The sequence below is a fragment of the Pelodiscus sinensis genome, chromosome 19 (assembly GCF_052426305.1).
Source record: "Pelodiscus sinensis isolate ZL-2025 chromosome 19, ASM5242630v1, whole genome shotgun sequence".
Lineage (NCBI taxonomy): Eukaryota > Metazoa > Chordata > Testudines > Trionychidae > Pelodiscus > Pelodiscus sinensis.
In genome coordinates, this window is record NC_143070.1 from 7,612,056 (window position 1) to 7,628,426 (window position 16,371).

General features: G+C 60.4%; 1 protein-coding gene across 1 annotated transcript; it reads left to right on the forward strand.

Moving 5' to 3' along the window:
* Positions 1-6,503: 6,503 nt before the first annotated feature.
* Positions 6,504-8,638, forward strand: LOC149522140 (uncharacterized). Its single transcript, XM_089770880.1, has 5 exons — positions 6,504-6,680; positions 7,064-7,199; positions 7,431-7,525; positions 8,043-8,195; positions 8,554-8,638. The coding sequence occupies exons 2-5, from the start codon at positions 7,085-7,087 to the stop codon at positions 8,569-8,571; spliced, it is 381 nt and encodes a 126-aa protein (XP_089627006.1). The 5' UTR covers positions 6,504-6,680; positions 7,064-7,084; the 3' UTR covers positions 8,572-8,638.
* Positions 8,639-16,371: the final 7,733 nt, after the last annotated feature.

The following is a 16,371-nucleotide window of genomic DNA, read 5'->3' on the forward strand; positions in this document are numbered from 1 at the left end:
AGGGTCCCGACCCCCACCCCGGACAGACAGTTCTCAGGGGTTCCCCGCTTGCAAAGCAGTCCTGGCTTGGATTGCCCGGAGTACCCACACTGGGCACATCACAGCACTCAGCCATCAGCCCGGCTGCACTTGCCGCAGGCTGCCATCTGGGGAGAGGGGGCAATTGGGGGGCTGCAGGAGAGCTTCCACCCCCAGAAGCCCGCAGAGCCAGCCCAGTCCTCCCCATCGGGGGCGCGTACCCCATTCCTCCCTCACCTCCTTCCACTTACCCTTCCCTAGCCCCTCTTCTTGATGTACAAAATAAAGGATAATTGTGTTCAAAAATGGCATCTGTCTTTATTGAACAAAACTGGGAGAGACTGGGAAAAGGAGGTGGGAGAGGGGAAGAGAGAGGGTGGGATAGGGGAGGGCAACTAAAATGATCAGGGGTTGGGAACAGGTCCCATATGAAGAGAGGCTAAAGAGACTGGGACTTTTCAGCTTAGAAAAGAGGAGACGGAGGGGGGACAGGATAGAGGTCTCTAAAAGCAGGAGTTGGGTGGAGAGGGTGCATACAGAAAAGTTCTTCATTAGTTCCCATAAAGAAGGACTAGAGGACACCAAAGGAAAGGAATGGGTAGCAGGCTTCAAACTAGTAACAGAAAGTTGTTCTTCACAAAGCAAATAGTCAACCTGTGGAACTCCTTGCTGCAGGAGGCTGTGAAGGCTAGAACTAGAACAGAGTTTAAAGAGAAGTGAGATCAAGTCATGGATGTTGGGTCCATGGAGTGCTATTAGCCAGGGGGTAGGAGTGGTGTCCCTGCCCAAGGTTTGTTGAAGGCTAGAGAGGGATGGCACGAGACAAATGGCTTGGTCACTGTCTTCGGTCCATCCCCTCCAGGGTCCCTAGGGTTGGCCGCTGTCGGCAGACAGGCTACTGGGCTAGATGGACCTTTGGTCTGACCCAGTACGGCCATTGTAAGCTCAGGGCTCATGGTCGGGGGTCTCACCTTGATTTTCATGCACATCTGCTCCTGGGTGGCCAGGCTGGCAGTTCTCCTGCCCTAGCCGGCCACTTTCCTGTGCCTAGTGCGGAGGTCGTGGACGAGGTCCACGATGTCCGCACTAGCCCAGGCGGGTGCCCGCCTCTTGCGGTCCCGTTCAAGCTCCCGGGAGCTGCCAGCCTGGTCCCGGGAAGAGGGGGAGGGCTGGGGGGCATCGGGTGGGTGGTTCGATCCGTGCCAGGTGCAGTGTCTGCTGGCTGGGTACTGGCAGGCTTGCACCTGGCACGGGCACCGTAGCCAGCCCGTGCCCCTTTAAGGAGTCCGGGGCCGGGAGGGGGGCAGCGAGTTTCCCTGGTGTTGGCCAGAGTGGCCACCAGGGAAACCTAGGGAGGGCTAGCCTCCCACTAGTTCGAATTAAGGGGCTACACACCCCTTAATTCAAACTAGTTAGTTTGAACTAGGCTTAATCCTCGTAAAACGAGGTTTTCCTAGTTCGAACTCAGTGCTCCGTTAGTTCGAATTAAATTCGAACTAGCGGAGCGCTAGTGTAGCGCCTATTAAAGTTAGTTCGAACTAACATCCGTTAGTTCGAACTAACTTTGTAGTGTAGACATACCCATAGTGGGGCCAAGTAGCAAGAGCACTTGGCTTCTTTTTCTGCAGATCCAGAGGGACGGGGACTGGGTTGAGCTGTATAAATCAGATGCCGTTCCATGCCTCAGTTTCCCCCTTCATACAATGCCGATGACACCGAGAATGTTTGTAAAGTGCCTTGTTGTTAGCCCATGGGGCAGAGGGGGAAACTCGGTCTCAGAAGCAGACTGGGGGGAGGTAGAACCCCACCTAGGCAGCGCTGGTTCCACTACGTCACGCTGCCAGACCGGTCTGAGTGGGTCCCTCTCTTGGCTGCTCCTCCCCCGAGGAGGAGTGGGTTCCTCTCCATCGGCTGCAGGAACCAGCATTTCAAGGTCTTTGCCAATGGGCAGCCGTTCTGCAATTCAGCTCTGCCACGGCTTCCAGCAGATCGATACACTGGAGATCGACGGTGCCGTGGTCCTGTCCTGTGCCCAGTTCTGAGCCCGACCGGTGCCGCTGCCCAGACGGAGATGAGGGGCACACACATGACACCCCCCTACGGCTGCCCTCGCAAACCCAATAAACCTCTCCCTTTCGCAGAACGACTCTGCTCCTGCGTGGTTCTGGGGCCACTTGCGTGTGTCCTGGACCCCCTTTGCGCTCACCGCAGATGGAGACTCCCCTGCAGTAGAGCTGAGTGCGACGCCTGCACTGGGATGGCGTATTGGGATAATGGACTGACAGCTCTTCTCTGCCACCGACTCCCCCTTCTCCTGCCTCTGCAACATCAAATTAACCCTCCTGGTCTGCCCCCATCCTCCCTCCGGTACCAGGAGACCCCACGCATGATGGGAGGGGCTGCAAACTGGGGAGCAGGCTACTACAGGGCTGAGGGCAGCAAACCAGCCCCCAGAGTCCTGCACGGCCTGGCCACGGGTGCGGGGAAGCAGGAACTGATGTGAGGAGCATTTAGAGGTCGGAGGGGGGGCAGTTGTGGGGAGGGGGGACAACGGAGCCATGAGCAGGGCAGGGGGTGAGGTCCTGGGAGAACTCAGGCTCCATGCTCAGCTGTGAGTTGGAATCCCCACAGACAGAAGCACCCCAGGGCAGTGGTGAATTCTCCGCGTGTCAATGGGTCTAGTGCAGGCCAGAGGCCTCGCTGGGACGCGCTAGAGCAAAATCCAGGGCCGGGGCCGGACAGGAGCCCGTGAGAGGCAGCAGGGTGAGTAGGAGGCTCTAACTCTTGCTCCTGGGCCAGGAAGTCCAGTGCTGGGTGACATCACGGCCACGTCTGCACGGCAGGAATTTTGCACAAGAACAAGTGTCCCTGAGCAACAGCTTGTGGCGCGTCTACACTGCACATGAACACTTGTGCAAGTAAATTTGCAGTAAAGCATCAGAGAGCAGGGCTTCTTGCACAGGAGTTATTCCTCTCCCCACGATGACTAAGCCCCCTTTGTGCAAGAGCTGTTGTGCACGAAGGCAGCGTGGACGGGCACCAGGGGCTTCTTCAGCAAGACACTTTTCTGGCTAAAATGGCCAGCAGAGCTTTCTTGTGCAAGAGAGCATTCACACTGCCATGGACGCTCTTGTGCAAAAGCCCATGGCAGGGTGGAGGCGCTCTTGCACGAGACCTTTTGCACAAGAACTCCGGCGTGAAACAGTTCTCGTGCAAGAAGCCTGCAGTGTAGGGCAGAGAGCAGCCTATGGGGCTACTGGAGCCGCTGGCTGCAGGATGCCCAGTGAGGGAGGGGGAGGGACCCCTAGGAAAGGCTCAGACTTCCCAGAGGGGTGGCCAGAGGCAGGACATTTGCCTGGCAGGGGTGAGGTGGGGGGGGCAGTGACCTCACAGGGGCTTTGGGCAGCCCTCAGCAGATCAGGCAAAGGGCAGGTGGGCAGGTGGTGACCTCACAGAGGGACCCACGTCTCAGGCTGATAAAAGGGGGGGCGGGCCCAGGGGACTTTGGAGACCCCCGGTTGCTTTAGCTCTGGTGCGTCTCCTCCTCACGGTTCCTTTGTGCTCCGTGAGTTCCACATCAAGACACCTTTGTGCAGAAGGTAAGAGCCCCCAGGGGTTGGATCCCGCCCGGGGCCGGCTGGGTTCCAGGCAGGCTCAGCCCTTAGTCAAGGGCCAGAAGGTGATTCCTCCCCTGGGCTGCGTCCTTAGCGCCACTGGGGCTTTCTCCTGGTTGGTTTCCCTTTTCCTCCATCCCGCCCACATCCCGCTGAAGGACGGGGGGTGGTTTGCAGGAGCCGTGGGGCGGGGGATGCAGCCCCCATTGTGGGGACTGGAGAGGTGGGGCTGGAGCAGGTCTATGCCGGTGTCGTTGGGGAGAACGCTCCACCCCCCCACACCTTAGACTCTCCCCTGATTGGCCGAGCAGGGGCTGTTGATGGGCAGGAGACTCAGGTCCTTGCAGTGCCTCTGCAAACCGAGCCGATAAGCAAGGGGCTATTTGGGGGCTGGGAGCAGTCGCTTTGGGGAGTTGGAACCCCTGGATTTCACTCTTCAGGCTGCGCCCCAAGCTCCCCTTTGCTCCCCTCATTTGCAGCATGGCCAGACGCGTTCGGCTGTGGTTCAAGAAAGCCCTGAAGATGGCCCCAGGGCCGGTGGGGAGCAGCTCCTCCGTCCCCGCGGGCGGGGAAGCTGAATCCCACCAGCTCGGGGCGACTCGCCCACCGGCCAGGCCCCCCCGGACCTGGCACCAGGGGCGGCTGGGCAGGCGGGACCCAGCCCAGCGGGGGAGCCGGGTAGGGCGGCTCTGGGGCCTCCTCCTCTGTGGAGAGAAACACCTGCCCCGGGAGCCCAGCCCCCATTACCACCAGGGGGCATCGCCCTGCCCGGCCCCCGGGGACCTGCCAGTCTCCGGGAGCCCCCAGCCTCTCCGCACCAGCCCCTGCAGCTGTGGGTCCAGCTCAGTGAGCAGCAGCGCCTGGGCCTCCAGCTGCAGCCGGGCCACCTCCTGCAGCCGCTCAGACCCAGGTGAGGGGCCGTGAACATGCTGGGCCCAGGGGCTCACCCAGTACACGGGGGGGCGGCCCCAGTGTCTGCCCCGCAGCCAGGGCAATGGATGGGGGCGGGAGCTGCTGCTTGGCTCTCTTGTTCCTGGTGGGGGCTCTGCTGAGGGCGTTGGGAGATGTGAGGGTGGAAGGGGGATGGGTCCCTGTGAGGGGCGTGTGGGGCCCAACCTGCTCTGGGTCCCTGACATGGGGGGCACGTGACCCCTGCTGGCCGCTGGAGGCACCCTGGTCCCTTCCCTCCCGCACAGAGTCCCCCTGCGCCTCGGCGGAGCGCTGCTGGGAGCGGGTGGACTCCCAGGTGGAGGACGTGGCGATCTATGATATTGAAGAGCAGCTCCACACCCGGGACACGGTAGGAACCTTCTCCACACGGGGGGAACCGAGTGTGTCCGGCCCCTTCCCAGCACGTCCCCCCCCCCCCGCGAGGGGCTTGTCCCTGGGGATCCCCCTGGGGCTCCTTCTCCTGCATGACCTAGGGGCTGGGGGCTCTTGTCATGCACCAGCTGGGCCCCCCACAAGCCTGGGGCATCAGTTGGGGGGGGAGTGTGGGTGCTTGGACAACTGGCAGTTCCCACCTCCACTCCTGGGAGACCTGAGCCCTGCAGCTGTCCAGGGGGGCGGAGGCAGGCCCCAGGCTCACAGACTCTCTCTGGGGTGCAGAGCCCAGCTGCCCTGCACCAGTTCCTCCTGGCCATCCCCACCGCTTGCCTCGCCGCCCTCCACAGGGGCGAGGGCACCCTGGCGACGCGCTGCAGCACGGACACTCTGGTGGCCAGGATCGTGGTGAGCGAGTCGCGGCGGCCGGGAGGAGGGGAGGGGATACGAGGGGTGGACAGGGGTCTGCCTGGGCCATGGTGGCGGGCGGGGGTGCTGAAAATGGGATGGGTGGGGCCAGGAGTGCTGGGGGGGGGGGGAGGTGGACATGGGGAGGGTGGGTGGGGATGGTGGAGGAGGGAGGGACACAGAAATGGGGCAGGTCTGGGGTGCTGGACAGGGAGGGGGATTCGGGACAGGGAGGGGTCTCCCCAGGCCATGGGGGGGGGGGGGGTTGGAAGGCAGCAGAGCGGGCTGCTGGGGATGCGCCTGGGGAGCAGGGATGAGGCGATTCAGAGGCTGGTCACCAGGGCAGTGAGGGGCAGGAGACGGCCTGGGGACAAGGATTGAGCTGGTCCCGGTTTGGGAGGGGGGTGCTGGGAGGGGCCCTGTGCCGGCAGGGGGGCTACAGGGCAGCGGGAGGCAGTGGGGTTGGATCCTGCTGGGTGGGGGGCGCTGGCCGCGAGAGCATCTCGTGGGGGCCCCAGTCTCACACGCCCCTTTGTCTCCTTGGGTCTCCCAGGAGATCATGGAGGACTCACCCCCGCTGCTGGTCTTGGCCGAGTGCCTCAGCGCCGGCTGCAGCCTCAGGTACTGACCCCCCCACACGCCCGACCCCCCCAGAGCAGATCCCCTGACCAGGGAGTGGGAAAGTCTGTCGCCTGCTGCTGACTTAACAGTCTCTGCCCCTCTCTCCTGCCAGCACCTTGCAGCCTCCCCTGCAGGCCCAGCTCCTGAACCCCCTGCTGAGGGTGGCAGTGAGAGAGACAGTGTCTGGGGACTGGCAGCAGCATCCCACCCACAAGCTGGTACGTCCCCTCCCTCGCCCCCCCCCCCCCCCGCCAGGAGCAGGAGCAGCCTCTGGTGGCCTGGATCCCCCAACCCCAGCCCTCCCTCTGACCCAGGGCTCCCCCTTGTCTTGCAGGAGTTCAGCCGCGGCTTTGCTGACCTCCTCCACGCCCTGCTGGCCAATCTCCTCCTGCAGTCCCCAGACACCGCCCGGCTCCAGCTGATTCTGGAGGTGAGCCCCGTGGGGGGGACGGGGCCATTGTCCCTGTTTCCTCGGGGGCCGAGAGAGGAGCAGTGTCAGTGGCTGGGGTGGGCACAGTCTGAGAGGAGCCCCAGGCTCTGCCCAGAACCGGCGCCTCCCTACGGGTCCTGACCTGTCTCTTTCCCCCATAGCACCTGAGCCCGTGGCTGGATTCCCGCCTGCCCCAGGAGCGAGCCAGGGCCCTTGGCAGCACCACGGCCCTGCTGCGAGTCGCCACCACCCTCCCGGGGTTTGACGTAAGTGACCTCGGAGCCGGGGGGCCTGGGGCTGCAGGGCGCGGGGCTGGGAGCGTCCCCAGGAGGCAGAGGCAGGGCCGGGACTGATCCGCGTTCTCCTTTCCTCCGGGAGGGGCGACCTGGGCCGTTCAGGGGGCTCTTGTGTGACTGCACCTGGGCCCCAGACTGGGGAGTGGCCGTTAGTGGATCCCCTTGTTCCACCCCTGGAGTGACCCTTCAGTCGGGGCCATTGCTCAGGGCTGTCTCGTTGCAAGGCCGTCCCCGGCCCCGCCCCAGGAGCTGTCTCTGTCTGTCCCCCGAGCTCAGAACCGCCTCGGCGGCCGTTTGCATGGGACGTGCAGCCCCAGGATGCTGAGGGACCCCCCCCTCTTCTCTCCCCGCAGAACTCCGCCGACTGGCCGAGGATGGGTCACCACGTGGCCCAGCTGGGCCTTTTTATTTCCGACCCATCTGAAGACGTCAGCCGGCTGGCCCGGGAGGGGGTGCACAGCCTGTACCGACTCCTCCTGCACCACAGGGGTAAGGAACCCAGCCAGGACCTGGGCCCCAAGGACACCCTGAGGGTGCCGGCGGCGGGGGGAGGGGACCCAGCCCTTTTCCCCCAGATTGGCCCAAGGGGGGATGCGTCCCTCTGTGTTCCCCTCCTTCTGCCCCTGTGCCCCTCCATTTGCCCAGGGATGCCTGCAGGGACCCGTGGGAGGGGAAGGGCTCAGACCTGCCAGCAGAATGACCCTGTTGTGTCTCTTGCAGGCCTCAACATCCACCAGGCAGAGGACCTGTGGTGCAGGCACTACTATAAGGAGAGGTGGGTCCTGGCTCACAGCAACACCGTGCGGGTGGGAGAGGTAAGGACGCGCTGCCAGGGCAGGGCAGGGCTCGGGGGTGGGGTTGGCTGGGGCCCTCGTGCAGGTAGGACGCGGGGTGGAAGCGGGGAGTGAGTCGCTGATCGAATGGTCGATGCATTTTCCCTCGACTATTCGAGCCGTGGACAGGGCGGCGCTGCCCCTTTGTGACGCTGTCCCGGCGTTTCAAAGGGGCGGCGCTTCCTAGGGGCAGTGACGCACGGAGCCCCGGATCTCCCGTTGGAGGGGAGCCAGGGCGGGACGGGGGGCAACACTTTTTGATGGAGGCTGCTCCAAGATACTTAGGGCTGCTCTGTTGTGCGGAGGGGGTGAGGTCTGGGAGGGTCTTGGGGACAGGAGGAAGGGGTGACCTGGGGCAGGGGTTGGGGTGCCGGGTGAGGAGAGCGACTGGGTGCAGGGTCTGGAAGGGAGTTTGGAGAAGGAGGAAGCTGTTTTAGCCCCAGGAGTCGGGGCCGGGCTCTGGGCCGTCAGCTGAAACCTCCCGTGCTCTTGATTCCAGGTCTTTGGGCAGCTCTTCACACCAGAGCAGGAAAACGCCTTTTTGAAGACGGCTCTGCTCGCTGCCCGCTCCCCCCTGCGGCGCCCCAGCCAGGCTGGGCTGGTCCTGGCCCACGCCCTGCATGGGCAGGCCCATCAGCTCCTGGGATACATGGTGAGCAGCCGGAGCAGATGCAGGAGAGTGGGGCAGGGCCAGGGTCTCCTTCCCATCCCCTCAGGGAGTCCCCCGCCCCTTTCCTCAGGCTGCCGCCACCCCACATCCCTGCTGGCAGAATCCCTCTTGCCCCTGCGGGTGGGGGAGGCTCTGAACACAGAAACTGTCCTAGGAGGCGGGAGGGGGCAGAGGAGTCAGGAGCCCTGGGGGGGCAGGAGCTCACCCTGCGGGCCTGATGGGGGGTGACCAGAGAGCAGAAGAAGTCTCAGCGCAGGGGGGAGGAGGGTGGAAATGCTGGGGGGGGCCAGTTCCCCTGAGTCCCCAGGGATGAATCTGACGGATTCTGCTTCCCTTGCAGCAGGAAGACAGCCAGTGAGCGCACCTGGAGCTGAGGAGCCAGCAGCTGCGTCCCCCTCCCCCCAACCCTCCCAATTGTATTTACATTCTGATTAAACAATGTTTGAAAAAACATTTGGATCAGGCTTGGTCAATACTTTTTAATGGGGGGGGGGGGCATTTTGGCAACTGATCAAGGGCCACATTTCTATTGCGGGGTTTGGGGTCTGGGATGGTGTGGTTGGGTGCAGAAGGGAGCTTAGGGTAGGAGCCTGGGTGCAGGGGGCGGGGGTAAGATCTGGAGCAGTGGATAGGGGTGCAGGGTCCAGGAGGGGGTATGGGCGCAGGGGAGGAGTCTGGCCTGAGGGAGGGGCTCTAGGGGGGTGCAAGTCTGGGAGGGAGCTATGACCTGGGTGAAGGGAGAGCAGAGGGTTTGGAGGAGGGGGGGGTGCATGTCTGGGAGGGAGCTGTGACCTGGGGGGAAGGGGGAGCAGAGGGTTTGGGGGAGGGGGGGTGCATGTCTGGGAGGGAGCTGTGACCTGGGGGGAAGGGGGAGCAGAGGGTTTGGGGGAGGGGGGGTGCAGGTCTGGGAGGGAGCTGTGACCTGGGGGGAAGGGAGAGCAGAGGGTTTGGGGGAGGGGGGGTGCAGGTCTGGGAGGGAGCTGTGACCTGGATGAAGGGGGAGCAGAGGGTTTGGGGGAGGGGGGGTGCAGGTCTGGGAGGGAGCTGTGACCTGGAGGAAGGGGGACGCAGGTTCAGGTGGTCGCCTGGGACAGGCAGTGGGGGAGGGGATGTGGGTGCCAGGGGCAGGTTCTGGCTGGGGAGGCGCCTACCTAGGCAGCTGTGTATGGGGGAGCCCGACTGCCACCTGAGGGGACGGGGGAGCTCAATTTTCAACTGTGGGGAATGGAGGAAATAATGTGGAGTGGAGGGAGCGAGATGAGGGGGGGCTGAATTGTTCCCGGAGGCATTTTTTGTCCTGGCTTGAGGGGGGGGGGTGTTTCCAGCAAAGCCCTCACATAAGAGGGGGACAGACGGGGGGGGAGGGAGAGGATGGGGATGGGCAGAGGGCAGGGCAGGTAGACATGGGGAGGGGCAGGAGAAGGGAAGGGGGAGGAGATGGAGGAGAACAGGGGATAGGAGTGGGGGCGGGGATGAGGAGCAGGACAGAGGCAGGGCAGTGGTGATGATGGCCGAGCGATGAGAACAGCTTGCAGGGAACTTAGGTCTCCCCCAGCTGTGCACGCGATACTAGACTGACTCTGGTCTCTCTGTGGCTCCCCGGCTGGGCTCTCACTCCGACTTCTCCCCTCAGGGTGCCTGCCGGCTCCCCTGCTCTCTCTGAACGCATCCCTGGGGCCATTGTTACCATGAGGTGTCTGGTCCCTGGAGCATCCCCTGTGACCCGCATTATCTTCTGCAAGGACAGGCGGGAGGCTGCCAGCCAAGTGTTCACCCCCGGGCCATTCACCTACCACCTCACCCGTCACGTCTCCAGCCCGGGGGACGCTGGGAATTTCTCCTGCTGGTACCAGCACAGGAGTGACAATAAGGAGCTGCTGAATTCCAACCTGAGCCTCTCCAGGACGCTGCGTGTGACCGGTGAGGCCCTGAGGCCCAGACCTGCCCCACCCAGAGCAGCTGGGCAAAGACAGCCGGACCCCACTGCTGGGACAGGAACCAGGGGCTGTGCTGAGCAGAGGGGGCTCTGGAGCAGCTGGCATGTGTGGGCAGCAGCCCCCATCACACCCCTCCTGCCCGACAGGGACTCCCTGCCCCCCATCACTGTGTCTAGGGGAGCTGGCTGGGCCGGCTCTGTGAGAGACTTGGGTGGTAGGCTGGGTGTGGGCTGGGATTAGGGGAGGGGTCTGGGGGCTGGTTGGTATTAGAGGTAGGATCTGGGGCCTGGGATGATGGCTGGGATTAGGGATCAGGTGCTGGGGGCTGGGATTAGGGGAGGGGCCTGGCTGGCATTAGGGGCTTTTGTTATCGCTGAGGTCACTGCCTGGCTGGAAGGGAGCAGGGTGGGGTGGAGTTAAGGGATGGGACCGGGGCCATGCTCCAGTGTCGCAGCCCTGGCCCCTCTGGGCCCCTCCTCCCTTTACTGTGAACGTTCCTTGCTGCTGCAGGTGCCCAGGACGGAGACGCCGCCGCCAGCCCAGGTACCCGCACCGAGCACTAGGGCTGTTCTCGGCCCCCGAGCTCCCTGAGGGTCTGCCCTGGCCGGGGGCAGGAGGATGCTAATCCCCTCGGCTCAGGTGCGATCAGAGAGGCTACGCATGCTGCCCCTCTTCCTCCCAGCACGAGCCTCACAGCTGCTATTGGCCAGGAATCTCAGCCAATAGGAGCTGCAGAGGCGGTGCCTCCGGGTGCGGGCTGTGCACGGTGTAGAGCTGTCTGACCCCCCTGCGAGGAGGTGGACGTGCCGCTGTTTCCAGGAGCCGTGCGAAGCCCCACTGCACTGCTGACCAGGAGGCATCTGAAATGAGCGCTGCCTGGGGGGAGCCCAACCCCCACCCCAAACCCCAGCCCCCTGTTGGAACCTCCTCCCACAGTTCACTCCCTCCGAGTCTGCCCCCAAACTCCCGTCAATGCCCTGAGCCCCCTCCCAGAGCCTGCAACCCGCAGCCTCTCCCGCGCCCCACTCCCCAGCCGTCCATTCCTGCACCGTAACCCCGGCCTCAGGCCAGCGAACGTGAGTGAGGGTGGGGGAGCGCAAGCAGCAGAGGGAGGGGGGAGTGGAATGAGTGGGGGCGTGGCCTCAGAGAACAGGGGCAGGGGTAAGTGCGGGGAAGGGGGCGGGGCAATGGTAGTGGCCTCTTATGCCCACACCTCTCCCTTCGGCATCACTTATGTCCCACGTCCTCCCCCTCCTGAGCACACAGCCGGTGCCAAGGCCTCTGTGAGCTGCCAGCCACACTGGGGAGAGGCGAGAGGGTCTGGGCTGCTGTGTCCGTTGCTGGCTCCTGTCAGGCCTTTGCACCAAGTCCTGGTGCAGCCTGAGCAAACCTGGGTCCTTCCCTGCTCCTCCAACACCTCCTGGGCAAAGGGAGGAGAGTCCCCAGCAGGCCCTGTCACTTGGGCCTCCTGTCGAGGGAACATGCCCCCTGCAGCATGATCCCCCGTAGATCTAGGCCTCCGGGCGCTCACACAAGGTCTCTACACGGCAGCTGCTCTGTGCCTAGTGCTGGCACTGCAGGGCCGCCCGCCGCTTTGCACCCAACTGTCACCAGGTCCCTTTCCATTTGCAGGGCCGGCCGCGTCTTCTGCCGCCTAGGCCCTTCGCTGCACCCTCGTCTTGCTCCTCCTGGTGTCTGCGCCCATCAGCACCTCGGGGCTGGAGAGATGGGGCCTGCCCCAGCCTGCCGGGCTGGAGCGGACTCCTGGAGGGAGCAGCCGCATGGGAACCAGAGGCCCGGGAATTAGGGTTGCCAGATGGTTGAAAAAAAAATACCAAACCTCTCCCCCCCCCAAAAAAAAACACCACCAGGAAAAAATCGTGTTGAAGGGGAAAAACAGGGTGAGGGAGAGATCAAAGTTGTTGAGAAAAAAAAAAAAAAAAAAAAAAAAGGACTCTGAGGACTTATTAAGCCAAAAAAAATTAAAATAAAACAGCATTAAAACAGCATGTCCTCTTTAAGTGCAGGGATAGGAACAGGGGAGCGGTTGAGCACTAAGACCGCATTGCTTCCACTAGGTCTTTTGGCTGGCAGCCATTTTGTGCCAGCAGCCTTGGGGAACCAGGTAAGCATGCTGAAAATACTGGACTGTCAATACCAGATACCTGGCAACCCTACCACACAAGGCTTTCCCTGGGTGAACGCAGTGCCCCAAACAGCCTTTCCAAAGCCAACTTCCCTCTGTGCTCACCAGCTGGAATAGGGCAAAGCCGGAGAACCTGCACTGTCCTTTTATTGGGGACTGGGGGTAGCTGGCAGCACACAGCCCTTCCGGATGTCTGGCCCGTTCACATGACCCCTCTGCCACCCTTGAGCGAGCACGCCAAGAAGAACTGGGGAGACGGATGAGATTCATGAATGTCACCGGCCGCTCTCACACCCTCTGGCTATGTCTGCACTCGCGGCTTCTTGCACAAGTAATATGCAAATGAGGCTAAGCGTGGAATATCGCCCAGCCTCATTTGCATACCTAATGAGCCACCATTTTATTCAGAAGAGGTTCTTGCGCAAGAAGGAGCGTCTACACTGCACCAGCTGTCTGAAAAATTAGGCTCTCACTTCAGACACCCCCAATTGCTTGTCATGCCTGACAAGTCTTAACATGAGGCGATGGTGGCTTCATGGGGCCAATGACTTGCTGCTGGTAGCAACAAAGGGGAACTAAGGAGGCTTGTTCTGTGCGTCCAGCTCACAGCCAGTCAAAACCCGCTGCGAACGCCTGGTGCCCTTTGGAGGCCTTTGCAAACCGCTGTGTTGTTGTGCTCTGCCCCTGCCCCCACGCCAGTTGCTTCTGGAAGAGCACAGCCGGAACCTTGCTTTGCTCTGCTAATACTGCCGCTGACGCGGACCATAGCAGCCGGGGATGGGTTCAGCCACCGTGCTGGCGGCTCCTGCATCGCTTGTAAACACACTCCCCAAGGCTCCCGCATGTCTTGTGCCGCTGATGCAGGAGTCACAAGCAGCTCCGTGGGAGCTTTTGCGGGTCTGGGTTATTCCTGCACCATGAAATGTGTAACTTGGCCCGTTCTTTTCATGGGTCTCCTCATGTGACTTTGGATCCAGCTGGGAAAAGTTGTATCTGATTTGCTGCAGGAATTTGGGGAGTTGTATTGACCCTGAACAGGGAGAAATGCTTCTCCCCGCTGGATCGGTGACAGGATTATCTGAGTTTATGTAGACCATTGCCTGAAACCAGACTAACCCCTTGATTAACCCCCCTGTTTACATTCCGTGGGAAGCTATGAAGTGACCCAGCAGGACTAAATTCGCAACCTGTGATACAGACCTGCAGCTGGGCAGGAAATGGGAGTCTGTCTGTTCACTATACACCCCACCTGGCCCTGTCTCCAATCAAAATCCAGGTTAGAGCTTTCACCGAGTGGGGGAAGGGGACTCTATTGGTCCTTAGCAAGTTACTCTACTGCTCTGATCTCACAATTCCCTCTTTCTCTCCACTGAAGTTGGGACTTTCCTGCCTTCTGTCACTTTCCTGGATTAAACAGTTCCTTAGAAGTGCCCCAAGTCAGTTACACCTGCCCCATGTTCATGTTTGTTTGGCTGCTTGCTGGGATTTCTAGGACTATAAATACTGTGCTGTGTAGGTGGGCGGGAAAATGCCTTTTACCATGGACCAATTGTTCTCACTGCTTGAGATCTTCCCAATGTGTAAATGTTTCTTTTGAAATGTGGGCACTTAGCTCCTTTGGTTTGAAACCTTAAACCATCACGGATTCTGTTGTCTGGGCCGGGCCTGTTTCCTCTGTGTGAAGAACAATGTAGCGGTAGCTGATGTTATGCGCTCATAATGAACATATTAAAAAAATCCCAAACCAGAGTGGTCCGGCTTTTGTGCTTAATTATCAAGGGCACTACTGGCCCTCTTGCCTCACTGGTAAGTGTCTGATCATGGGATCTACATTCTGCTGGCAACTGCACCTGTCTCCTCTCTCTCTGATCCACCAATGTGTCTCCCTTCTGCCAGGTTTTTCCCCCCGGCTGCACTATTCCCAGTCTATCCCCATCAAGTCAGACTGCAGACACAGCAGCATTTGTGCTTTGCTTTGTCTCCGGACATTACAAACAGGCTACGTCTAGACTGGCATGATTTTCCGGAAATGCTTTTAACGGAAAAGTTTTCCGTTAAAAGCATTTGCGGAAAAGAGCGTCTAGCTTGGCACGGACGCTTTTCCGCAAAATCTAGACGCGCTTTTCTGCAAAAAAGCCCCGATTGCCATTTTCGCGATCGGGGCTTTTTTGCGGAAAACAAATCTGAGCTGTCTACACCGGCCCTTTCGTGCAAAAGTTTTGCGCAAAAGGACTTTTGCCCGAACGGGAGCAGCATAGTATTTCCGCAAGAACACTGACAATCTTACATGAGATCGTCAGTGCTTTTGCGGAAATTCAAGCGGCCAGTGTAGACAGCTGGCAAGTTTTTCCGGAAAAGTGGCTGATTTTCCGGAAAAACTGGCCAGTCTAGACACAGCCACAGTGTAATTGCCAGCAGTTACAAGTTACCACACAATCCTTCCTAAGCACGCAGATTCATCCTTAAGGCGAAAGCATTAAAGGTAATAGGAGAACCTACATGCATGTGAAAAAGCTTACCCAGGACCTGTCCTGACTCCAGCCTCAGCCTAGGGTCAGTTTGGCCCTTCAGAACCCATAATGGGCTTTTCTCATGGTTACATCGGAACTTGGCTTCAGCAGCTGAATTCAAGCTGGGCAGTTCAGCTGCTGGTTGATGCAGCTGGGCCCTGCTCCAGGGCCAGTGGATTGGCTGACAGCAGCCCCAGCTGCGAAAGGCTGGGTTTCCGTATAACGGGAAATGGGGAGTTGGTTTCAGAACTCCACCCTGTCTGGCACAATGTAGCGTGGCCCTCTGGCCCCAGCCCCACCTCACATCTTCCCTGCAATGCAGCCCACAGTCAGAGGCGATCTGCACTTAAAACTGCATCATTGGGCCTGCAGGGCTGTTCTCCTACTCAGCCAGCTGCCAGCTTTGCCTGTTGGCATAGTTGGTCCACTTCCCCCAGAGGCAGTTGCTATGGCAACGGGAGAAGCTCACTGAGTCTCTGGCACTGCTAAAAGTCCACTGTGCAGTTTCTGGAGTGTGCAGCCAGGAGTCATGCTCCTGGGTCAACGTATTAGATTTGTTTGAGGACGTTTACGTAGGGCTGCTGTGATGTAAATGAAGAAGGGAGCAGGTTCTCCCTTAAGGTACCTATCTGGCCCCTTTCACCGAGTAGTTGAGCACCATCTTTCATGTGCCTGGGAGGCGGTGCTGTTAGCGTCCTTGTACAGATGGGGAAACTGAGGCACATGCCCACAAACACCATACGGGGAGCATGGAGTGGAGCAGGGACTCTCACTCGTCCCAAGTTGGTGCTCTAACCCAGGAACCATCCTGCTTTACCTAGCCTGCTGTAAGCAGGTACATTTCAAGAGAGCCCTCCGGCCCCAGGCATTTCTGAGCTCTGACTGCTTGTGGCTTTGTTCTTTGTCTATATAGGTTGACTGGTCCCCCAGGTGCTACTGTAGTACACCGAATAGTAATAGAAATGTACAGCACCTGGCACAATGGGGTCTGGTTCCATGACTGAGGCTCCTTGGTGCTATGGCAGTACACCTAATAGTAAACAATGTACAGCGCCTCGCACACCTGCTCCACAACTGGCGTTCCTAGGCGCTACCCCAAGATAGGCTCATGCTTGCTCCAACCCCAGGGCCGCCGCTGGCAATACTGAGGCGTAACAGACAAACCCTAGTCTCGTATGGACTGCTCCATTGAAAGCCTGATGCAAACCTACACAACTGGCAGCCTTGTTCGCCCTGAGATGGGGACACCGTGCAGACGAGACTCTTGCACCTACATCAGGGCCTTGTCGTGGTGAGAACGCCAAAGAGCACTTCAGTGGCGGTTACCTACCTAACTCCCATTGACGTTCCCTGGGAACGGAGCACCTCACTTTGTACCTTTCACCATCACGCCGCCCGTCTTTTGGCCAAGATCCATAAAGCTACATAAAACCCACCTGCAAGCAGCTTTATGGATCTAGGCTGAGGGACAGCACTCATGTAACCCACACGCCTACTGGGGGGGGGTTGTACTGCCCCAGCCAATGACACGGAGACCACGTCCAGAGACAGTGACTCGGCTCTGC